This window comes from Capra hircus, chromosome 5, assembly GCF_001704415.2.
Source record: "Capra hircus breed San Clemente chromosome 5, ASM170441v1, whole genome shotgun sequence".
NCBI classification, from domain to species: Eukaryota; Metazoa; Chordata; class Mammalia; order Artiodactyla; family Bovidae; genus Capra; species Capra hircus.
Genome location: NC_030812.1, coordinates 46,568,703 through 46,595,395, shown reverse-complemented (window position 1 = coordinate 46,595,395; position 26,693 = coordinate 46,568,703). Strand labels below are relative to the sequence as shown.

The following is a 26,693-nucleotide window of genomic DNA, read 5'->3' as shown; positions in this document are numbered from 1 at the left end:
ACTTGCCCTGAGAAATGCCTTTTACTGAGAAGATCCAGGGGCTAGTAGGGGATCCAAGCCTCTTTAAAGGTCTCTTTCAGTTCGCTGGTACGTTTTTTGTCTAGACACAGCTTTCCTTGCCACTAGGGTGGTAATGATACTCTTGAGGGAAGTAAGGTTGGGAGGTGAGCACAGAAGAACAAAGGCTGTAAACTTGCACTTTGCTCTGTTGACCTTAATTTACTAGGAGGACATCTTGGGATTTTTCCAGCAAATGATCAAGAGGGTGCATTTTCCAGGTCTCTGTGCATTTCTCTCTTTTGCAGTCTCTCTCTCTCACAAGAACAAGAATTAACAAGTATTTTTAAGTAAGACAGTAAAAGTTTAGAACTCCAATTGTCAGAACTCAGTCAAGAAGCAGTTTCCAAGAAGTTCCTAAATTTTCTCCTTAAGATTTAACAGGAAGTCATAATCACCTATTAACCACTTTGGTTTCTTAGCCTTCTGGCTGGTGAACTCCCTTTTCTTTTGAACTGTTCTAAATAATTAAGAGGATGTTGAAGACATCTAACCCTTTTGGCTGATACCTTTTAAGAAAGAACAAAAGTGTGTTTGTTCATATTCAAACTCCAGGAAAATAACCCCTGATGCTACTAAAAAAAAAAAAAAAAAAAAAAGGTTCCTTGATTTCAGTGACTTTAAGATTGATATAAGGGACTTCCCCAGGGAGTCCAGTGGTTTAGACTCTGTGCTTCCAATGCAGAAGGTGTAGGTTCCATCCCACATTGGGGAACTAAGATCCCATGTGCTGTGTGGCATAGCCAGAAAATAAAAACAAACAAACAAAAAAACCTATCAATTAAAAAAAACGACATAAGAAAGAACAAAAGGAAAAAAATCTATTACGAAGAATCACTGTGTGTCATGAACTAAGGATTGTAATTAACAACTTCTGTGTACCTAACATGTAACTTTAAAAACTACTTACCAATTTTAAGGTAAAGCCTGGCCCATAAACCTGTGTTGTAATTTAGTATGTAACACTGGAAAACCCATGAAAGGAAAATATGAGACTAGTTCAGGGCTTCCCTTGTGGCTTGGATTGTAAAGAATCCACCTGCAATGCAGAAGAGCCTGGTTTGATCCCTGTCTCGGAAGACCCCCTGGAGAAGGGAATGGCTACCCACTCCAGCATTCCAGCCCAGAGAATCCCAAGAACAGATAAGCCTGACGGGCTACAGTCCATGGGATCACAAAGAGTCAGACACAGCCGAATGACCAAGCACGCATACACACAGTCAGTGCTTTTGTTTAGTACCGTATAAAGTGGAAAGGACAGTGGGAAGTCTCTTTATTCCTTCCAGCAGAGGATTACTGAGTACCATCTAATTAGAGAAGCCGAAAAGGAAGTGATGGATAACTGGCATTCTTAAATTTCAAACTTTCAGGACTTCCTTATTGCTGACAAGGAGAAAGCAGAGAAGATGGCCTATAGCTGATTGCAGTAGTTTTTCTAAACATGACTAGCACTAAGAATGAAATTTTGTAGGTTGGAATAGAAGAAATCTCAGCACTGGATGAAGCCATATAATTAGATGTTTCAAATTACTTTAGAATCTTCGAAGCACACAAACAAGGATATGGATCATTCACAATATGCCTCTTTATAAGCCACGTACTTTCATAATAAATCAAAGTCTTCATAATAAGAAATAATAACCACACATAATTCTTATAAATAATAATCATTAACAGGGAGGAAACTGGACTTGTCTGGCTCTTTGCTCAAGTGGAAAGTTCTCCCTTTACTGACAGATTTGCCAAAGCATCCAATTTAATGTTCGAAACACTGCTTTGTTTCATCTTGAGTTGTCAAACTACTGCACTCTAAAATCCTGCCACTAACTTTAGCTGTACTCAATTTACTTGTATTTAATACAGACAGGCATTATTTTTGATACTAAATGTACTATACTTTTGATACTAAATGTACTTATGTTTTTAACACTTCTCTTAAGGACAGTTGCTACCATAAGAGGTTTTCCATGAATCACCTAATTCAGATAAAGATTGAGTAATATTTTCAATTTCCTTCCTACATTTATTTTAGAATGTATGTCACTCACAAATTCAAAATTTCAAACTATGGAAGTTTGGAGGTAAAGATATTGAAGATATTTCTTCAAAATGTTTTGTGGAGGAAAAAAGGTATTATATATTGTATTACAAGAAACCTCATCACAGCTTCCTAAAGAAACAAAGTCCCAGAATTTTACAAGAATTGCTCAGTGGAAGTAAATCCAAGTTCAAAGAGACAAGAAGAAAGGAGTAATTTGTTATTCAGCATATATACGATCTGCCACAGCAATTTTGAACCACTTTGTTCTGCTGGGTTTGCCTTAGTAGAGGGATAGATGCTGCTGTGAGAATCATTCCCTGAAAACAGAGGTGAAAGTAAGTCAATGAGTGAGAGCTGATATAAATTCAAGTCATTTTACAAAGGATTTGCACACAAGATGAATTTTCACAAGTTGGCAAGCTTTTCCAGAATCTTGCTTTCATGAATGTTATTTGAACAAGTTGTATAGAATGCAGTCTCCATTCTATGAGATAGCATTGCCTTTTTTTTTTTTTTTTTTAAACCAAGTTGGAACTATTCAGGTCACCAAATAACAGGGATCAAAAGTAAAACAGCTGAAAAATCCAACAGTCTGGTCTAACCTGGGATGCTCTGTCTCCTCACAGCCAATGCTCCATCAGGCGGCTTTGTCTGGCTGGCGGATTTAGTGTAGGGACTCTCATCTGCAAAGGTACAATGAAGGCTTTGGTTAATTTCCATCCAGTTTCTACTGTAGTGAAGGTCTTTCAATGGATTGCAATCCTTCTGCCAGAGACAGATGGTATGGTATGGTAGAAAGAGTCTGTAGACCTGGGTCCTAACCTGGGTTTAGCCGTGGGACTTGGTCAAGTCATTTAAATATGCTCTGAACATCAGTTTCCTCCCTTATGAAAGAGGGATATGCGTTCGCACCCATCTCTGAGGACTGTCAGGATAAAGCAATAATGCACATGAAGGCATAGAATGGTAAGAGGTTTGTAAAAAGAGTACACAGATAATTTGCCTGTCACCTATATTCATTGATAAATAAATATCCATGAATATCAGTAACAGGAAGACAGGGAAGGAATAAAATGGCTCCATGGGCACTAAGAATAAGCTAGTAGAACAAAGGAAAGGAAAAGAAATATTATATTTCAGAGAAGCAGATGACAGAATATTAGTATTGCAGGGGAATAAAGACACACAGAATTAGTGGGTTCCTACTGAAAGGATGAATGGGCATCCAGTGGAAAATAAAGGGAAAGGGACATTCAGGGTAAGACCACAGAAGCTAGGTTAAGAATAGAGAGGGAAGATGGTTTGGGAAAAGAAGACACATATTGCAATGAGCTGGTTTGCCCTCTTAGAAAGATGAAAATAACTTGGAGAACCAGAGAAAGAGCAACTGAAGAGACAGAAGGACTAAAGCTCAGTGGATCTGTGACAGTTAGTCAAGAAGCTGAATGAGCAAAACACTAGGTGAAAAAACCATACAAGTGATGGATCCATCAAATTCTAAGTAAAATGATTTTTTTTAATCTAGGAAGAGATTTAGTCTGACTTGGAATATAGGAATAATGATCCAGGATGGCAAATATTAGGGTGAAATAGAAAGGAAATATTCTTTTTAGTTGGCATAGGACATTTGTATAGAGTAAAAGAGATGTCTGAGTGACATTAAACATTCTCAAGCATAGAATGTACACAGCCTGAGCAGATATAATGTACATAGTTGCCTAGTAGCTCTACTCAAGCTAAATGACCCAAAGGTTACTTCTGGCCATACTGTCGGGTTGCTTTGTTGTTGTTGTAACAAGAAATCATTAAAGGATTAAAAATATCATTATATTAGATATGCAAACTATTAAATATAACAAGGATTTAATTCAGCAACAAGCTTTTATCATCTGAAAACATTAACTCTCCCAACTATAGTTCATGTTGCAAAACTGAGGAACTCAATTCCTCTTTAGGATGTACTTCTGGTTGAAATGATTCATGATCTCTTCATTAAACTAACAAGGTCTCTGTAAGCAATGACAAAAAGGAAAGATTAACACTACTGTAAGCTGCAATTAACTTAAAAAATGGCAGTCATGCTGTTTCATGTTTATATTCCATTTGTCACACAATTCTTTATATTCTTCCAACCATAAAGACAAACTACCAACATTCAGATACCAGTACAATCAACAGTATCACTTTTGCTTATGAAGCAATATCCTAGGTCTCTGACTCTTCTCTTTGTAAGTGCGATTTTGAGGATAAACACAAACCACAAAACAAAATGCCTGCCTTATATTACAAAAGTCTTCGCCATTCCATGCCCACCTGAGTATCTGAACTCTTTTCTCACAATATTGATTTAATAACCAGGCCATATGCTTAACCAAACTTACTATATGCTAAAATCTGGATTCTTTATAAAACCAATTTAAAAATGTATTTCTTTTTATTATCTAAAGCTTTGAAACCATGTATTTGATTACAGAGCACTGAGTCAGGAGATACAGATCACAGCAATCAGTTTCAGGAACAGCATCTTGGAAGCCTAAAGGCTTTCTCAAGTTTTCAATTTGTCTAGACTCTAGCCAATTAAAGTCTTGAGTTGAATCCAGTGTTGGATTTTCCTACAGGGCAGTAAGAGATCTGACCAGGAGACTCTGGGGTGCTTTGTATTTGATGCTCTATTTTAAGGAGCCATGTCTTTAGAAATTTACCTAGTTTGCATTATAGAAGTAGTCAACCCTGGCAAAACTGTTTTCTTACTTATATTGGAGAACCATTTCCTTGATTTAGAGCTGAAATAGTCTAGTTATGTACATCCTTAAAAGGCTGAAACTGAATTATAGATGGCCACCTGGCCAGCCTCTGCTAATCCATTCCCCAGCCCCTGACCGCACTCGTGTTAAGACCGTCCTTACTGAGCGCAGGTGGAAGTAAACAATTACCCAGAAGCCAAAATTTGCATTGGTTGAAGGATCAGACCAAAATAAGTTCGATATTATCTAAGAACAGGTTTCTGAAGTCAGTCAGGATGAAGGCAATAATTCCTAATGAGGCAGAATCTTGGCAACCTTCATCAGGAGAGCTAAGGTGAGCACAGCAACAGAGCCGCATGGCACCTTTTAACATTTATTTTTAAAGAAACTTTTCCTAGGAACATCTGTTGAATTTAAACCCCTAGGAGGGAGCACAGGTCTTTTATAAAAACCTACCCATCAGAGAATGGGCATCAGTTCTCTTGATGTGATTTATTCCAAGTCAAATCTTGACTCAAACTTTGAAAATAAAAATGGAGGGAAGACATTGAATGAATCAGTGGCTGATGCCTCCGTAATATTAGGTTGGTACAAATGTAATTGTGGCTTCAGGCTGTGAATTTTAAATCATTAGTACTAGGTTTGAACACATATTTATTAATCAAAATAGGAACCATTACAATCAAAACATTTTTGCTGAAGAGAAATAAGTTTGCCTATTCTTACAGTGTAAAAATCGGTGTCCTGGCATTCCAGAACTCTTGGAAAGCATTTCCTGCCTCTTGCTGGCTGTGGAAGCATGTTCCCTGCCAAATGCTGTCAAGATGCTAGAAGAAGTGGTAGTCAGTTGCCAAGAGGTCAGGTGAATATAGTCGAATAGGCGAACCATTGTAGACTAATTTGTTCAACTTTTGAAGGGTTGCTTGCGTGATGTGCAGTTGGGCACTATAGTGGAGAAGAATTGGGCCCATTCTGTTAACCAATTCTGGCTGTAGGCATTGCAGTTTTTGGTGCATCTAACTGATTTGCTGAGCATACTTCTCAGATGTAATGGTTTTGCTGGGATTCAGAACGCTGCAGTGTATCAGACCGGCAGCAGATCACCGAATAGTGACCATGACCTTTTTTTTTGGTGCAAGTTTGGCTTTCAGAAGTGCTTCTTCTTGGTCCATCCATTGAGCTAATCATTGCCAGTTGTTCTGTAAAATCCATTTTTCATTGCATGTCACAATTCAATCAAGAAATGGTTTGTTGTTGTACAGGATAAGAGAAAAAAATTTTTTTTGTCTAACATCAAATCCATAGTTTAATAAGTCATTAGCACAAAAACATAAGCAAGAAATGCACATTAAAAGGATGTATAATATAACCACATTTAAGAATGGATTGTAATATCAAACAGCAAAGTTCAACAATGCAAAACCGCAATTACTTTTGCACAAACCAAATACAATGGAATATTACTCAGCCATAAAAAGAAAAGAAATAGTGCCATTTGCAGAGATGAGGATGGACCTGGAAATTTTCATACAGAGTGAAGTCAAACAAAGATAAATATAATCTGATATCACCTTTGTGGAATCTAAGATAGGGCACAGATGAGTCTATCTACAAAACAGAAGTAGACTCACAGACTTGTGGTTGCCAATGCGGGGGAATGGAGAGACGGACTGGGAGTTTGGGGTTATTACATTTAGAACGGATAAACAATAAGATCTTACTGTATAGCACAGGGAACTATATCCAGTCTCCTGGGATAAACCATAATGGAAAAGAATATAAAATAAGAATGTTCATATGTTTATAAATGAGTCACTTGGCTGTACAACAGAAATTAGAGCAACACTGTAAATCAACTATATTTCCATTTAAAATGTAAAAAATAGAATAAATGCCAATACAATTAATTCACTGTTGCTCAGTAAACGGCTCAAAAGTTTCAGTTAATTACAAGATCTATGTTAATACTTTTCGTTTATCAGGAAGACACTAAATAGGCTTTCAAGTTCCAACTAATTCCATAAGTGAACTAAAAAATAGGTGAAATAACAAAAAAGGAGTCAATCTATAGATAGTTCTAGGACAGTGCACATCCCATAGTATGCATTCACTAAACATTTGCTGATAGACAACTAAATTGTGTTTAACTTTTCAAATTAGAGCATTTATTGTAAACAAGCAACCTGAAGAAAGTCAAACACTTGTTATTAACTAACCTCCCTCCTCGCTCTGATTTCTTTTTCTAGGTTTACACCTATTCATTTTAAAGCCATATCACCATCTACTAGTTATTAAGTATTGCCTTATTGCATGTTCAAAATTTGTGACTATTTATATAAATAATATTGAAATATATTTCCTTTAATTTCCATTCAGACTACAGAAGGTTTATTGAGTAACCTTTAACATAATGCCTTTAAACAAAAGAATTCCAGTTTTTATACCAGACTCCCCACCTTGACTTTATGGTTATTAACAAGGGATCCTTATGGAAAGTCGCTACAGGACAAAGGAGGCATTCAGCAAGTGAGTCAACGCGGCAAGTAATCATCAAGGGCATCACAGGGAATCAGAACTGTTGGCCTTTTAAAATGACATCATAGCAGCTAGATAATCACTGTCACATATGATGGCTGCCCACTGTCACTGGTCATAACAAGAAAGAGCATGGGTCCCCTTTATGGTGACACCCCAAGAGGCTAGGGAAAATGCCCTCCATTAAATGGAGAATGGACACTGCGACAGAGACAGAAAGGGCTTAATCAAGTATATACTTAAAACAGAAGTTGAACAATGGGGGGACCATCTGTCCCTCCCATTCCTCCTAATTCGACCAGTCTCCTTATGTGCTAAACACAGGAGGGGCAAACACAGATCATTTGTTTTGATTACATGTTCCAAGTGAAGCTGGTATTTACAAACTTGGCAAGCAAACAGCAGGCACCCAAGAAGCAGGGCTTCATTCTGCATCATGACCAAAGCTCAGGTTGGAGCTGGGAGAATCCCATCTTGAGGAATGGACTCATGTCCCCTCATGTTCTTGTAACCTTGAACGGTTGCCTAGCATCAAATATCACCCGTGTGTAATCAGGCTAGTCCTTGTCTCCATCTTCTACCTCTCCCATTCTGAGTCTGAGCTTCTTCCCAGAGGAAACAGATATGACTTCAGTTTTAAGAATCTCTAGCTGAGTTCAGGGCTTTGTTGAAAAAAAAAAATTAATTTCCTTTGGCTGAGACTAATCAGCCTATGCTAAACAATTTCTAACAACTAATTACGCACAATCGAGGCACCTGCTAAGCCAGCAGATCCCTCAATTTCTTGATTAGGAAAAGAAAAAAAGAGGCATTTTGTGCAATTACACATTATGACCATTTCCTAGCAGCAGGGAGACAGCCAGCTCATGCCGCAATGTTCACGTACATTGTTAAGAGCAGGGGAGAAAACTGTTTTTCGTGATTGAACAACATGACTTCCACTGTGAAGGAAACAGTGTGTCCATAGAATTCGATTACATTTCACAAATTTTAGTGCCTACTACGCGCAAGGGCTTCCCATGTAGCTCGGCAGATAAAGAATCTTCCTGCAATGCAGGAGACCTCGGTTTGATTCCTGGGTCAGGAAGTTCCCCTGGAAAAGGGATAGGGTACCCACTCCAGTATTCTTGGGCTTCCTTGGTAGCTCAGACAGTAAAAAATCCACCTGCAATGTGGGAGACCTGGGTTCGATCCCTGGGTTGGGAATATCCCCTGGAAGAGGGCATGGCAATCCACTCCAGTATTCTTGCCTGGAGAATCTCTATGGACAGAGGAGCCTGGTGGGCTACAGTCCATGGGGTCTCAAAGAGTTGAATACAACTGAGCGACTAAGCACAGTACATGTGCAAACTTAGAAAGTGGATATAAGACAATGAGACTTTAAGTAGAATTGTGATGGAGGAATGCTTATTACTTCCCAGGATTGAGACTGGAGCATGTGCTTCATTAGTTGAGGAGAGAAATAGGCAAGGGCTTACAGTACTGGTGGAGGTGGGAACAGGAGGAGAAAGGAAGCTACACTGTGATGAATTAATGCAGAATTTTGCAATCAGAAAAATCAAGAAACAAGCAATGTAAATTGCCAGCTAACCTGGAAGTTTTGTGTGGTGTGGAACCATAATCTTTTCAGTATTTGGGTTCTGTGAACATCTTACTCCAGCCCAGCAGGAATATATTACAGGTTGGCTGTTTCTCTCTTTCTCTTTTTTAAAGTTTAATCAACATGGTCTTGATAGAAAAGATAAAATAGTATAAGGAAGAAAAATTACAGCACCATGCATCTAAAACAGGACAAAAAAAATAAAAAGCTAACAAAACATATTTTAAAAATTTGCCTGGTGCCTCAGATAGCAAAGAATCTGCCTGCTAATGCAGGAGACCTGGGTTCGATGCCTGGGTTGGGAAGATCCCTGGGAGAAGGCAATGGCAACCCACTCCAGTATTCTTGCCTGGAGAATCCCATGGACAGAGGAGCCTGGTGGGCTACAGTCCAGGGGATCACAAAGGGTCAGATATGTCTGAGTGACTAACACATACACACACACAAATCTATAAAAAAATTTTTTTTAAGAAATAATTCATCACATTCAATTGGGTTATATTAAGTAGGTATACATTGTTAACATTGTTAATATTTGAAAATCAGTTATTGCAATTTAGAAAATTTCACAGAATGAAGGAGATAAAGAGAACTACTATCACAAAAGATTCAGAAAAAGCATTTGATAAAATTCAACATATATTCATGACAAAGAAGCGTCTTTACTCTTGAAAACAGTTAATAAACTGTGGCCCTAAGACAGTGCAGCTCATCCTTGTTATAAAATGGGAGTACATTGCACAGAGCTGCAGACATTTATTTGCACTTCATCTCTGGTTGTTTTTTGGCTCCATCGTCAGTTTTGTAGTAGAAACCGAGATTGACAATGGAGCCAAAAAGCAGCCAGAGATAATATGTTTCTCTCTTTTTGACATCAGACCTCTAGTTCAGTTTGCTGCCTTGCTGGTTTGATGGCTTACTCTAAAATTTAAGCAAGATTTCCTGAGGGCTGGCTGTCACAAGGTTTTGATCATAGAACTTAATTCTGTCTTTCTCCACTTATCAAAATAAAGTGTAACTACAAGCACAGGGTCCTGCATAATTTAAAGAAATGCAAACAGAATCATATGGCCAAATATCCTTCTGCAATCTGAAACAGTTCTTAATTCCTGATTAAAATGACCCTGTTTTTCTAGGGCAAATGAAATGTACACCCTTAATCTTCCCTAGAGTCAGAGGATTCTGGGTGCTACGTAGGCTTTAGCGCTATTGCTTTGGCATGAATTCTTGAGAATGAACTGACTTCATTTCCTTCCCTAATGGGATAAAGTGATCCACACAACTAGGTTTAAAGCAGAAGGGAGCAAGAATGATCTGAGCTTGAAGGTAGGAGGCAGAAGGTACTGTGCTTTTCTATTACAGTCTCTTTCCTATTATGAGATGATTTCCTCTCTCCAACCTTCTATTTCCTCCTCTCTTTGGTCATTTGTTTTGCATCTGAACGGCATCATTGTCTGTTCTTGACTCAGCAGGTTTCCTTACACCTAGGTACTTTATATTCTTAAAGGGGATCAGGTCTTTTGATTTTGAACATTAAAAAAAAGAGTCATTCAACAGAACAAATTCATTTTAAAAACGAATGTCTGGTGGTTTCTTCACAATGACAGAATGTCCTCTAAAATTATATTAATCACAGTCACATCACCATCTCAGGAATTCAATATTACAGCTAAAAAGAATATCAGCCATACACCCGTATTGCTACTGGCCTGTCTTATAAGACCATCTGTCTCCTTCACTGCTCCATTATCCAACACCTTGTTACTCAAAATGAGGGTCACAGATGAGGGCATTGGCATTACCTAGGAGCTTATCAGAAATGGAGACTCTCAGACCTCATTCAGACCTATGCAATCAGAGCCTACATTTAATGAAATCTCCAGATGATCTCTACACACGTTAAAGTTTGGTATTTTGTGCTAAGTCCCTTCAGTCATGTCTGACTCCTTGTGACCCTATGGACTGTAGCCTGCGAGGCTCCACAGTCCTTGAAATTCTTCAGGCAAGAATACTGGAGTGGGTTGCCATTTCCTTCTCCATGGGATCTTCCTGACCAGGGATTAAACCTGCGTCTCTTAAGTCTCCTACTCTGGCAGATGGGTTCTTTACCACTAGCTGAAGTTTGGAAAGATCTCTTCTAATTGATTTGACCAACAGCAAAGGCACAGGTAGTGAGGCTCCATCTGTGCTGTTACCTGACTGCGTCACTGGCAGCCCACAAAGAAGCTGGCAAAATGGCTTCAATATTATCTCTAGACCTCAAATACCAGAATTATCAAACTGCTTATGGAATGAATTCCTCAAATGAAAATGAAAACTGCTCCAGGGCTATGGTTTTGAGTGAATTTCATCTTCTCCAGATCCACTTTAAACTCTTTAACAGCCCTAACATGGCTGATTTACAGGGGTATCTGGATACATCTAGGTCAGATTACCTGGAGAAGTTAATTGATTGTAATAATAATAATTAGTTAATTTACACCTTAAACTGGAGACAGAAAATAGCATTGAGCTCCTAGCCCCTAGCTAGTAAAGAACAGCTGAAAATGAAAACTCATATCCCACCCTGAAGCAGGGACATGGAAGAAGAACCTTCTACGGTGGTGCTTGTTTAGTCACTAAGTCGTGTCCGACTCTTTGCGACCCTACGACCTGTAGCCCATCAGGTTCCTCTTTACATGGGATTTCCCAGGCAAGAATACTGGAGTGGGTTGCCATTTCCTTCTCCAGGGGATCTTCCTGACCCAGGGATCGAAACTGCTTGGCTGGTGGATTCTTTACTGCTGAGCCACCAGGGGAGCTCCATTTTCCAAGGCACTATCTCCTTAAACTCTTTTTACTTCAGACACAAAGTCACTTCCTTACATCTGCAAAGAAGGCCTCCAGCACAGAACCTGACCTGTGACCTTCACTTGGGAGTAAATAGGATCACAGTGGCCCCCAGCATCTGGTTAACCTTGTGGAGTGGTCTGTGCTAACTGTGCTCTTCCATGATGCCTGCGGGGTTTTTGGAAGAGTCGTATCTGGAGCCAGGTTAATTTGTAAATCCTCTCTGAAATTAATGAGCATGAAATTGCACATTTCCTGCCTCTGGCATTCCTATTGCTCATCTGTCTGAATCACAAATGATAACTCCTATCCTTCTTCCTAGAATTGTTTCCAGCAAGGACAGATGAACAAGAGTCACAGATTGGCCTCATCACTATAAACTTCTAGAGGAATGGACTCTGCCATTTTCATTACCATATCAGATCCCAGTTTAAAACTTAAAAATTTAGTACAGCTTCTATAATTTCTATATGTGAAGAAGCCTATCTGCTTTAAATCCTTGGCTTGACCATCAGATTACGCCAGCTGACATTCTGCATACCTCAACATTATGAAATACACATAGGTTCAGTAAGTTCTAAGCATTAGAATAATAATCTGGATGTGTGTTTGTGTGTGTGTGTTAGTTGCTCAATCATGTCTGATTCTTTGTGATGCCATGGACTGTAGCCTGCCAGTCTCCTCTGTCTATGGGATTTCCCAGGTGAGGATACTGGAGTGGGTTGCCATGTTCTTCTCCAGGGGATCTTCCTGATCCAGGGATCGAATCTTGGTCTCCTCCACCTCTATTTTGCCCCTTCTCTAGGCCCTTTTTTTGCATTTCTAATGTAAACCACAGAGAAAAAGATGGAGCTTTTTGTAAAATCAGGTCTCTCCAAGAATTTTTCTTTTACACGATATAACTGCAAATGTTTCTACATTTAGAAATCTTCAGTATGGTGGTTTCTGGAATGGGGCCAAGATTGATGGGAAAATGAGAGGAAGCAAAATGCAATCTGAATGACTTTATTCTAAGAGATCTGAATTTTTGCCAGTGTGTGACTAAATGCCGGGTGTCATTAGAAGACTAAGAATGAGTCACATTTGTCTGTGGAGTGGAGCATTCTTGTCTAGGTTTGATTATCATGAAAATAGCCTTTCAAGCCTTCACCTGCTGCCCTGACAATCAGGAACATGACAAAATTTTAACTAAGGTAACTTTCCAACCTGGTTCAGTGGCTCAGTATTTTTCTTTCTTTCTCTTCTTTTCCATTAACCAAGCGTTGTGTAAACAGAAACAAATGTCAACTGCTGGAAAATTACTTTATACAAATAAATGATCAGATACTGCTACTACTGCTGACAAATTCCTAATGAAACTGGAAAAATAAATATTGCCACCACTGTCCAGACTCAGTTTCCAATACAGAAGCTGAAAATCTGTCTCTTTATCTAGCACGCTCGAGTGATAGTTTGGAGCTTGGAGCACGGACTCCTTCCCCAGGGTCATTGATCTGACTGCAGAACAAGGACCATGCATTGCCAAAACCCCCCGTGTGACCACCAACTCCTTCCTTCATGGACTGACGTGTGCAGTGGTCTTAGAATGAATACTCCAAAGAATATTCCAATATGCTGAGGGAAAGCAACATTTTTTTACTGAGATTCTACTTTCATTAATAATCAAAACACCAAGAGATAAGACTTTGTGGTAATGGAGAAAATGGATTAAGCCAGAAGTTATCTGAGCACAAAGTAGAGGGAAGGAAAAGCAAACCTCAGATTGAAGCCCTGGGTTGTACATGAGGGACACAAATAACATGAAGAAAAAAGCAAACTGGAGTCAACCAGAAGTTTATATCAATAATACTGATACTCCTATACACAATGATGGCGAATACTTACTGAGGATTCCCTGTGTGACGGCACAAACCTAAGTCCTTTATATGTGTATCTATCTTTTTTCATCTCAAACACTCAATAATATATAAACTTGCAAAAAAAAAAAAAGATAAATTCATTTTACAAAAGCAATCCTGGTTTTAAGGAAGAATTGGCCAGGCTAATGGTAGATTCCACGGTGAATTCTAAGTGGCATAGCTATTATATTGCTGCTGAACAATGTGGCTATACACATACACGCCTAGTACTGTGCTTAGTACTTCGTTTACATTGTCAGTACTTATGACAATGTAATTGCACAGGTATAGGTAGAATTAATGCTTCTGAAAATTTGAGGATACAGAGGTTTAGAGAGATGAAATAAGGTGTCTAAATGTTCCCAGGAAGCAAAGGGTAGAAATCAAGCTTTAACTTACATGCTCTTTACCACAATGATATATTATTCATTCAAACTCGATTCACATTTTTTTTTTTTTAACAGTGTTTGTGTGTGTGTAAAGACAGGCGCATTTTCATATAGTGGTCACTACTGCATGTACTCTGGTTGACTATATACCACTGATACAGGGTAGGGACTTGGAACTATATTTGAAGAGTCCCTAAATTTTCAGTTGAGAAAACAATGTATCATTTCTAGAAGTTTTAAAATCTGCTTCCTTCTCATGAATTCTTGGTTTACTTTATGAGATTCAGTTTTCTTTTCCAGAACATAAACAAATCACTGGAAAGAATGCCTTTTAGCCAAGAAGTTCTAAGCATTTTAGGAGATGAAATTTGGCTGAATTTCTCTCTCAAACTCCTTCTCTATGTCCACCATGCTCACTGAGAGAGTATTTATTATGAACTGGCTCCTACAAGTGGCTTATCACCTCAAAATGAATCAGTAGTGGGACCCTTTCTTTTCTCCTTTAGTATTCCAGACAACATGTTCAGAGCCTGCTGCTTACAGTATTTCAAGCCTTTCATTAGTGTTCATGCAGCTAGAGGGGTAGCATAGATCTTAGACCAGGTGACATGGAGCAATGCAATGAAGAAATGGTGGGATAACTTGTGTGGCTGGCAATGGAGATGATTGCATCTGTCTTTCTTCTCCCTCTGGCTCTTACAGCCCACCTCTACAAATAGCTGGGCTCCAGAGTAGGTAGGCTGCAATCTCTGTTCTCAGACTCAGGAGAGGATCTGTGCATCAGAGTCATCGGGCAGATAGGTGCAGACTCTTTCCTAAACTAAATTTCACAGAGAACTTTTGGAAACCAGATGAGCACCCATTGGCCATTCTTTCCAAGACTGTCATCTCTTTCAGCTTTGGCTCATTTCAGGACCTGTCTCTGGGCTCCCTTTTTGATAGGTTTTTCATTTTGAAAATTCCCAGATTTAAGTCAAGTTTCTAGGTGTGAGCTAGTGTTGCTATAGACTATTTTAGAACCAACACCTTTTTCCACCCAGGGTCGGGAGTGAGAATCACATTTAGATGCCTTGGGAATAACATATTTCACACATATGCCTTGAGTTGTCACATATTTTGCTTTATTAATTCATTGCTAGGTCAAGCAATAGCAGATGACTGCTTATCAAACAGATGACATGTTTTTAATGCATGATTAAAGCAGTATTTATCATGCCTGTCAGAAGCCAGGAAGCCTGTGATTTTCATTATTTAAAGCTGTACTTTAGAGACTCTCTGGTTTTACCTTGAGAGGTGGCGATTACACAGACAAAACCTTACCAGGGTGTTACACGAGAGATAGCTTTTGCATGGAAAACACAAAACCTATTTTTAATACACTAGAATTTTACTATAAAGCAATTTTCGTAGTTCATACAGCACTGCCACTTATTAGTTATGTTGTCTTGGACAAGTCCCTTCTCTATGAGCTTCAGTTTCCTCACCTATCAAATGGAAATAGTACCTATTTCATAGAATTGCTGTGAGGACTGAATAAAATTATGTAAACAAAGCACCAGGACTAGTTGATTTCAAGACGGGGTGGTTACATCCCTTTCATCTGGTGAATGAAGAAGCAGAGTGATAGACCAGGGTTACCAAGGATCCCACAGCAACAGTTCTTTATCGTCTGAGCCACCAGGGAAGCCCTGGTGAATTGATGCTTTTAAATTGTGGTGCTGGCGAAGACTCTTGAGAGTCCCTTGGACTGCAAGGAGATCAAACCAGTCAATACTAAAGAAAATCAATCTTGAATATTCATTGGAAGGACTGATGCAGAAGTTGAAGCTCCAATACAGTGGCCACCTGATGCAAAGAGCTGACTCACTGGAAAAGACCCTGATGCTGGGAAAGATTGAGGGTGGGAGAAGAGGGTGACAAAGGATGAGATGGTTGGATAAGATCATCGACTCAATGGACATGAGTTTGAGCAAATTCTGGGCAATAGTGAAGGACAGGGAAGCCTGGTGTGCTGCAGTCCATGGGATCACAAAGAGTTGGATATGATTGAGTGATTGAACAACAACAGTTCAGTTCAGTCTCTCAGTCGTGTCTGACTCTGCGACCCATGGACTTCAGCAAGCCAGGCCTCCCTGTTCATCACCAACTCCTGGAGTTTACCCAAACTCATGTCCATCAAATCGGTGATGCCATCTAACCATCTCATCCTCTGTTGTCCCCTTCTCCTCCCACCTTCAATCCTTCCCAGCATCAGAGTCTTTTCAAATGAGTCAGTTCTTTGCATTAGGTGGCCAAAGTATTGGAGTTTCAGCTTCAGCATCAATCCTTCCAATGAATATTCAGGACCGATCTCCTTTAGGATGGCCTGGTTGGATCTCCTTGCAGTCCAAGAGACTCTCAAGAGTCTTCTCTAACACCACAGTTCAAAAGCATCAATTCAACACAGAACAACAACACAGCAACAAACACATGTTCTCATGACATTACTTACTGCACCATCTTGCAATAATCAATCTGCTTATCTCTAAAGGGTGAACTTCTTTAGGTGGGAATTTTCTTCCACAGTCACAGATATTATTATCCCCATTTTTTACAGATGAGAAAACTGAATCTCAGGGAAGTTAAAAATCTCAGGCTAAACAGCTAATAAATGGCACAGACATGATTCTACCTGATAGGAAAGACCATTCTTTTCCCATTAGTGTCCCACTGCCTCAATAAAAAGAGTCTCCATGACAAACAGACCTTAGTGGAGAGGAAAGTCTGTTATTGGGCCACAACAAACTAATCTGAGTGTTGCCCAAACCTGTCCTTCCAACCTTCTATCACAATAAAGATGTGAACATTTGACGTATCTTTTTTCCAAGGCCTTGAGCTACTATGTGCTGAATTTCTGGTTGGAGAAATTCACTGATATTAAGTGGTCTATTATGAGACAATTTGTCAGTGGCAAAATAAAAATTAAAACCTAGGTACCTAGATTTAATAGCCCAAAGATTATCAAATTATCTTCATTTGTTTCTGAGACCAATTATTCAGACATACAATTTCCTCATGAATTACTTGCTTGTCTAACTCTCCTTGGGTTATGTCTACTTCATCAGCTTCACGACTTTTCCCCATAAATCTTGCCTGAGCAAAGATTCAGCTTTCATAGTTAATTAGGACAAACAAGGAAAATGCAATTCAACTCTACAAAATGTGAATGTTTAATTTTGAACTGATTTTGTAGCATTATACTCAGTAGGACTCTTCCAGTTTTCCAATTAAAGAGTTACTGACATGTACAAACATCTAGAATAAAAGAAACCTTTCCTTCCATCACTGTTTGTCAGCTTCATTATTGAATTTTGGGTCTGCTTTGGGACACTCCAATTATGAAAGTAATCATGTAAAACTATATTGGATTCTATTAGCAATAAGACCTTAGAGGAGTTCATTTATGAAAACTGAAACTTTCTCTGACTCACTCTCATCTATCATGTAATTCACCTTAAGGTATTTTAAAATCACACTGTCAAAGCTTTAGAAGGGTACTCCTAAGCATTTAACTTTGAGCCACAGTATATTTTGAAACAGAGATGTTTTATGAAATCGAATACTGACAGGCAAATCACTCAGCATTTTTCAATGTAAACATTGTTTACATTTTCCAGATCAGTGTACATCAATGCTACATGAGAAAAGCACAAAGAGCTACAAACACATGCATATACATACATACACATACACATACACATACATACTTCATAGATATATTCATCTGTATATAGGTATCTATTTAAGAGCACTACTAGGAATAAGGACATGTAATAACAAGAGATGTGAAAGGACCCCCAACCTAATGACATCCCTCCTTTCCTGTTCTGCAGGGCAAAATATTCAATACAATAGGGAGAAGTTGGAGACCACTATCTTTACCCCAGTGACTTCTTATTTAGCCTTGCAGTAGAATGACAGGAAGCTTAGAATTAATGGCAAGGCCCAAGATGGAAAAGCTTTTGTAATATTCCAGAAACTTAAATCTTTAGAAAATATATGCAAACTTTTGCTTTAATTTATATAATTCATAGACTTTGAAATTCTATTTTTAGGATTGCCACATTCTAGCAAAAGATGCTTTCAGAGAAACTGTCATTTCTCTTGGAGACAGCCTACAAGTATGTAACAAAGGTGGACAGCATGTAGAAGAACAGAAGAGCTACGTGAGAAATGAGTTGATCTCAGGGCTCACAAGTGAGTAATGCAAGCACAATATAGCAGGCATTGTAGAGGTGGGCGTGGTTACCAATGGACAAGCACTATCCACACAATAATTGCAAAAAGAAGTAGCTTAGAAAGGTTATGCATGTGTGTAGATCTATTGCACAATTTGGGTACTGATTTCAAGCACAGCCTGCCTTCACATTTCTTCACTGTACAACAGCAGCTTTTATTGGCTTCTAGTTTGCTCAAGACAAGCTTAACAGAACATTTGATATTTATTGTGATAGAAAGTGTAAACAACATGTAACGGTTATTCTGGGCACCATAAAGCTCAGATATTTGCTTCTTTGACAATTAGGGATGTATTGCAAGCATTTGTGCATTATCTGCACTCCATTTATGCAAACAGATATAATAAAACTGAAATATATAAGCAGTGCTGGTGCTTACTCCTGGCAGCATCTTTCCTGCAAGAAACAATTTCAAGGGACACTTTAAAAAATTCCAAGTATTAGAAATTTTAGCTAAAAATCTATTCGGTCAGAAAATTCTTTGTTAAACCAAGTAGAAAGCTTTTCAACCTTTCTTAAATATCTATAAACTTAATTGAAAGAAAAAAGACTACTTGGAGAAGTACCAGAAAGCTTCAAGTAATTTGCATAATTAAAACATCTTTTTCTCGTTTCCCTTATCTTTTATTCTTCTGACCTCAGAAATTCCTTTTTGTATTGCATATTTTTGCATAATTGAGACGATATAAAGCAAAGGCTAAACCCTTATCCTATTAGCCCTCAGAATCATTTGAGGGCTAGCTGTGCTGTGAGTAACTCTACCAAACTTCAGGACTGAATACACATCCTCTAAATGAGGATACACACCTACCTTCCTCTTATCACGATTGTGAATCGCGAGTCTATTACTAATTTTATAAATAGAAAGAAGACTTCATTGGCCACATTTTCTTTTCCCACCATAAGCAAAGATAAGCCAATTGGAAATAGGTGAGAGAAGCAATTCTCTATTTTTCATCTAAAACTTTTCTTCTTAAAGTTTATAGTGGGGGTGGGGGGTACAATGCTTTCATTCCATGCATGCAAGGTCTAATGTTTCTTGGCTAAAAGAACTGCAAACAATTCGAACAGAGGAATGGGAACTCTTTTGTAGAGAGGAGAGTTAAGGTGGCTCAGCAGTAAAGAACCACTCTGCCCATGCAGGAGACATAAGAAACGTGGGTTCGATCCCTGGGTCAGGAAGATCCCCTGGAGAAGGGCATGGCAACCCACTCCAGTATTCTTGCTGGGAAAATCCCATGGACAGAGGAGCCTGGTAGGGTTGCAAAGAGTTGGACTCAACTGAAGAGAATGACCATAACATACAACATGGAGAAGTAGAAAGCACTACAGACATTCAGATCAGTTCAGTCGCTCAGTCATGTCCGACGCTTTGCGACCCCATGAACCGTAGCAGGCCAGGCATTATGTTCAAAAAATGTTTGGTTTCTGCATTTACTTTGGACAAGTTATAGAAGCCTTGATTTTATCGTCCCTTAAACCAGGATAACAATATCTATTTTTCAAACTTATGAGAATTAATTGGGAGAACATGCATGTAAAGACCTTGGTATATATCATGCTCAATAAAATCAGTTTCTCATGCCATTGGCCTGGTACGTTTTCATGGACCTCTTGGGCATCCAATACATGTTACTTGATCTTACTTGGTAGAAATCAAAATAATGTGAATAGAGTTTTTAAAAACCTAAATTTTTTTCATATGTTTTTATTTTTTGATGTGGAAAAGACAGAACCCAATAACAGAAAACAAAACCACTGCTGTTCACACATAATTGAATTAATTAGAGATGAGCTCTGAGAGCACTAAAAACGGCTCCTTAAAAGCTTAGCTAAATAATCCGAAAAATACATAAGAAACCTATTAAGTATAAAACATGTCTTTAAAATGTTATAGGGTAAATCCTCCCAGAGGCATAACTCAGTGCCCTAAACCAGACACATCAGGTGGGCAAATGCCAATTCTTTTATGGTACTAAGATACCATTTATTAAATTACTACTTTCAGAGCACTCTGGTGGCTTGGAACTAATGCTCCTTGTAAAGGTTTAAGTTAGAATGAGGGCGATGATTTGTTCATCTGATCTTTTATGCATAATTATCACAAACTGCACAAATCGGGCTTGTATTTGTTGCATTAAAGTACCTCCAATGACACTGCTCTGCACACAGCCCAACTCTGAGACGCACTCTCTGTCTACATACGGGAAGTTTCCAACTTGTTACAATTCAGTTCAAAATTTTTATTAAGTGGATGAGAAACAGTCCAATAGCAAAGAATCCACTGCTTTTAAAGAATGAATATGCACCAGACTCCTTGCTTCACATGATAAATAACGACAAAGGACAGGGTGAAATTCTTATGCAATTTGGCAACAACTGTGGGAAAAAAATAACTTTTAAATTTCTTTCTATAAAACTTTATTTTCAAAAGTGAAATATGGCAAAAAGCGAGTACTCTTGGGTATTATAAATCATCTCTCTCTCAGCTAGGAAAAGAGATCTGCTGGAAGGCTGCCCAGGCACACAGATATGTTCTTTTCCTTGAATCACTATTAGGGGCAATTACTTTTCATTGGCTTTAGGTTTACTTTGCACAAGCATTTAAAAAATGCTTCTGCATCCTGGAGTTTAAAACTATAGAATTAGCACACACTTAAAATGGGTACAGGTAGCATTCACTTCCGGTTGGAAGGTTCTCCAGAAATATGTCTTAAGACATATTAGCGTTGATATTATTTTTAAAATAATCCCTGATCTCTTTATTCTTGACATTTTTGGCAGCATTACTGGAGTCACTCTGTTCTCTTGGCTTTGGATATAGCAGTTGGTCTTGGTTTCCCCCTACCTCAGTGACCACACCTTCGCAGCCTCTATCGGTGCCTCCGTCTTTTTTATTCTTCCTTCTTTCAGATCTTGAAATATGGATATGACCCTCTTTGACTTATCTCCACCCTCTCTCCTTAACTCATCCATTTCTAAAATGCTAATGACTCCCACATTTATATCTGCAGCCGTGACCTCCCCGTGAGCTCCAGACTCATAATACACAGCTGTCTATCTGGTATCTCTGCTTGAATATCAGAAAGGTATTTTAATTTTAACTTGTCCAAAACAGAATGATTGATCCCCCTCACCCCAATCCCATAACATCCCTGTTCAACCAAGTACTCAGGCCAGAAACCTCTGAATTATCTTGGATTTCCTCTATCCCTTCCATTCTACCTTGAATCTCTAAGAAAATGCTTCTGGTTCATTTTTTGACTGTTTCCCCAGTTCATTTAGTTCTTACCACCTACACTGCTACCACTCTGGTCTAGGCCACCATCACCTCTCTGCACTATGCAAACAGACCCTGTAACTTGCCTTTCTACCGTCCACATGGCTGCCGAATTTTTAACCTCCTCCCCACCAATATCACATTACTCTTTGGCTTTAAAGTTATCCAGAGGCTTCCCACTATACTTAGAGAACTATCCAGACACCTGAGCATGGTGTCAGGAATAATCTGCCCTCTTTCCCACCTTGTCTTGTATATTTCTCCTGTCCACTCTGGCCACGTGGGCAGTCCTCCTGCTCCTCAACCATACGAAGGTCATTCTCACCTTAGAGCTTTTCCTTTTGCTATTCCGTCTAACTGTAACATGATTCCACCAGGTCTTTGAACAACTAGTCCCTTCTTCTTCTGATCTTGCTAAAGTGTCATCTCTTCATTCCTGAGCATCCTTTCCCAAGTCCTCTCTTCAAGTTACTCTCTATCCATTAACTTATTCTTATTTTCCTCCCAACACCTAAAATTATCTGAAATGTCTATTTATGTGCTTTTCTGATACCTGTTTCCTCCACTAGAATATAAACTCCATAAGAACCAGGGGCCTTGCATATATTGTCTATATGTCTTGGCACATAGTGGATATGCAATAAATTAGTGGTGAATGAATATTCTGAATGCATTCCTGGCCATCACATATATCTAATGTAGTAGAGATATACCATATACTAGATTCAAACATAACAACTAAAATTCTTTATAATAGTTTAAACTAATAAAATCATGCTCCTGGGTGAGAGAGGTCAAGAACTGGGAAGGGTCTTAGAAATTATAATGAACCCTCTAATTTTACAATGTCATGAGGCTTAGAAAGGGGCAGTGAGCCAAAAACAGTTCACAAAGTGAAAGAGAGGCAGAGTCAGGCCTGGTCAGGATCACCTACAGCATCAAATACAGCTGGTTGCTCTTATTATATAGCACACATGGGTGATTTTATAGACTCAATGACTATACAAAGAAGCCCAATATCCAGCACCAAAGTGCAATTCATTATGCACAGCAAGTAAAAATATCATTTTGAATCATAAGTTTGATTTATCTTAAATGAGTATGTTAGTATTCACAATAAATGGCAACCTTTTAATTAATAGTATGCTTGCATTAAAATAGCCAGAACATGGAAACAATTTATATGTTCAATGGCAGATAAATGGATAAAGAAGATGCAGTACATATATAGAAAGACATATTACTTGGTCATAAAAAGGAACAAAACTGGGTCATTTTAGAGATGTGGATGAACCTAACATCTGTCATACAGAGGGAAGTAAGTCAGAAAGAGAAGAACAATACTGAAATTAATGCATATATATAGAACCTAGAAACAGGACACAGATGAACTTATTTCAAGGGGAGGAATAGAGACGCAGACAGAGAGAACAGATATGTGGACACAGGAGGAAGGGAGGGTGGGATGAATCAGGAGACGAGGATTTGCATATATACACTATGTGAGTTAGTCACAGTCGTGTCCGACTCTTTGCAACCCCATGGACTGCAGCCCGCAAAGCTCCTCTGTCCCTGGAATTCTCTAGGCAAGAATGCTGCAGTGGGTTGCCATGCCCTCCTCCAGGGGATCTTCCCAACCCAAGGACTGAACCCAGGTCTCCTGCATTGCAGGTGGATTCTGTACCATCTGAGCCACCCGGGAAGCCCATGACCATGTGTAAATTAGCTAGTGGGAAGCTGCTGTGAAGCACAGGGAGCTCAGCTCAGTGCTCTGTGATGACCAAGGGGAGTGTGACGGAGCTGGGGTGGGACAAAAGTTCAAGAGGGAGGGGATATATGTATACACATAGCTGATTCACTTCATTGTACAGTAGAAACTAACATACTGTAAAGCAACTGTACTCCAATAGAAAAGAATTTAGAAAGTTTTTCAGGGACAACCAAATGGCACATATCTCTTAAAAATATAACCAGTAAAGTTTTAACTAACTTTTATAGTTTTTCTCCAAAGCTGTCCATAAACATCACTTTCAAAATCTGCATAACTGCATTTCATTAACTATGTCTCTAATATGTATATAATGTATATAATATGTATATAATATGTCCCTATTGCATGCCCAGGGAGCCCCTGGAAGTTGAGAGAGGCCTGGGCTACTTTAAATATTTGAGACAATAGGTATTTTTTTCAATAAAGAAATATTTAGATGAAGCTACCAAAATTATGGAATATTTTAAATAATTACATTACACATATTAACATATTAAAACCCCAAAGAGTACCTTATTATTATAGAATTTTTTTAAAATAATTCTTATTCTTCAGGTACTGGAGGCTCCAGGATCTACTGTAGGGAAGAAGTGAAGTGAAGTCGCTCAGTCGTGTCCAACTCTTTGCGACCCCGTTGACTGTAGCCCACTAGGCTCCTCCGTCCATGGGATTCTCCAGGCAAGAGTACTGGAGTGGGTTGCCATTTCCTTCTCCAGGGGATCTTCCCAACCCAGGGATCGAACCCAGGTCTCCCGCATCATGGGCAGACGCTTTAACCTCTGAGCCACCAGGGAAGCACACATTTTTAAACTGTAAGGGAACAACTACTTCTTGCAATGCTGTCTGTGACTCTCTTTTTCGCTAAGAAACTTCAGTCGTGTCCGACTCTGTGTGACCCCATAGACGGCAGCCTACCAGGCTCCGCCATCCCTGGGATTCTCCAGGCAAGAACACTGGAGTGGGTTGCCATTTCCTTCTCCAATGCATGAAAGTGAAAAGTGAAAGTGAAGTCGCTCAGTCGTGTCCGACTCTTCACGACCCCATGGACTACAGCCTACCAGGCTCCTCCGTCCATGGCATTTTCCAGGCAAGAGTACTGGAGTGGGGTGCCATTGCCTTCTCCACTGTGACTCTCTAGGACATATTTATTCAAATAATGGTAAACATCCAAGATTACAGTTATTTTTGATGGTGGAATCTGGGCCAAGTGATCCTCTTAGCACCCAGGGTGGATTTTGTGTATATGATTTCCTTTGCTTTCTACCTTCATGGTAACTGTAAGCAAGTGGTGTGAGGATGTGACAGGCCTGGGTCCTGGGACCCTTTGCCGCAGTGCTGCAATGCTTGAGCCTGGACACACCTCTCCTTGAGCAAAAAAGTACAAAGAAACTACATGGGGCTAAAGATAACTGTAAACATGCTGCAGTTAGGGCACATTCTGGACCGAAGACACAAAGAGACCAAAAAACCTAATGCCACTTCTGAAGAGTCGGGAGCAAAAGCAGGTACCACACATGCCCCCTGCATACATCACCCCTAAGCCACCCCTCAGGCCCAGTCCCTGACACACCCCTATCCTCAACCCATATAAGGAACAAGCTTACCCTGCCTTGGGGAGTAAGCAAACAAGCGGCCCTGTTATTTGTCCTTGCTCTCCTTTCCTGCGGCAGGGGCCCCAATAGCCAGACAGAATTTCCTGCCTGACCTCTGATCAGTTTCTATAGATTAAGGAGGCCAAGAACGCTGGTCAGTAACAGGGAGAGGATGGCAGGTGATGGGAGAGAGCTTAGTCATCAAAAGGCAGCTGACATCTAGTGCACGAAAAGTTGAGGCATGGACAGAATCTTTCTGGTCTCAGAACTTGAAAATCAATCAACCAAACAAGTAAAAATAACTGACATGACTCTTTTCATCTCTCTCAATCCACTGTCTCTCTGATACTCAGGAGGAAAAATGAGTAGCTGTTTGGGATTAGTGGTTACTGTGGCCTAATCCTGAATAAGGACAATCTTCCCTGGCTGCGGCCATATCCGAACTTGTAAATTCCAGCCACAAATGGAAATGAAAGCAAAATATCTATTTATTAGGATGAATCCCAAAGGATTTTACTGGCATTGCAGAAGGGTGTTCTGAAAGGTCTACAGGGTTCTGAGAGGCAATTGTAGGAGAAAGAAACAAAATTCATGTCCTCAATTGTTAGGGAGCAATTTGACAAGCAATAGGTACAAATGTGTGTGTGTGTCCATCTGTCCATCCGCCTGTCTTTCTGGGGAAGATGGAGAGATGTATAGCCTAAAGTCTGATTCAACTTCAGAAAACCAGCTCTATGGGGGGCTAGGATAACTCAGCTCTAATTATCCAAAAAGATATTATATTTTCTCAGGTCTGGCTCTTTCTTCCACATAGCCAAAGGGAAAAAAAAAATGCTGGTAAATTACTGTGTTGGCGGTTCTATTCATCTTTTTTTAGTGACATTACCATCGAATAAGCTTTAGTTCTTAATTGTTTTTACAAGAATGATGTTTAATCGAAGCTAATGATGTCAGGGTACTTGAATCACCGTATGAATTAATTTAGCAGTATGAATGCTTCATCACATCCTCTCTCTGTTTCTCTCAGTATTAATTAGAATCATTTCCCAAAGAAAATGAAAATCTCAGGGATGGCCTATATATTCCACTTTTCAACCCATGGTGGGCATATTACAAGAGTCTGATAGATCACAGAAAGACTGGTTTGGGTTAGAAAAGAGTTTCTAAGATTTGCCCCAATCTGAGATATTATACATACTTGATTTTAACACACTATAGCCAAAATCCATTAGAAAAATGGGCCTGTGATATCAAGAATTCATACACAAAAAAGGAAATACAGGAAAAAAGGAAAAAAAGGAAAGTGGCTCTTAAAAGTAAGAAAAGGGAAAAAAAAGGAAGAAAAGATGTTCAATCTTACTCATAAGAGATGGAAATTAAGGCCACACAAAGCGTCATTTTTTTTTCATTTCTAAGATTAGCAAAAGTCTACAAGTTGGATGACATACATATCGGTGAGGTTATGGGGAAACAGGTACTGTCATAAATCATAGGTAGGAATATGAACCAGGATAACCTTTAAAGAGGACAATCTGGCAGTACGGACCAACAATACAAATGCATACAGTCTTTGACCCAGATTTCCATTACTGTGATTTATCTTACAAATATGGGACTTCCCTGGTGGCTCAGACAGTAAAGCATCTGCCTACAATGTGGGAGACCTGGGTTCAATCCCTG

General features: G+C 39.2%; 1 protein-coding gene across 2 annotated transcripts in view; it reads right to left on the bottom strand.

The window, feature by feature from the left end:
* The window catches only part of GRIP1 (glutamate receptor interacting protein 1), a 316,084-nt gene that overhangs the window by 216,739 nt on the left and 72,652 nt on the right, over positions 1 to 26,693 (bottom strand). For both annotated transcript variants that reach the window (XM_005680211.3, XM_005680212.3), the window contains exon 2: positions 2,701 to 2,781. In XM_005680211.3, the coding sequence (XP_005680268.1) occupies positions 2,701 to 2,781 (81 nt within the window). The remainder of the gene's footprint in view (positions 1 to 2,700; positions 2,782 to 26,693) is intronic.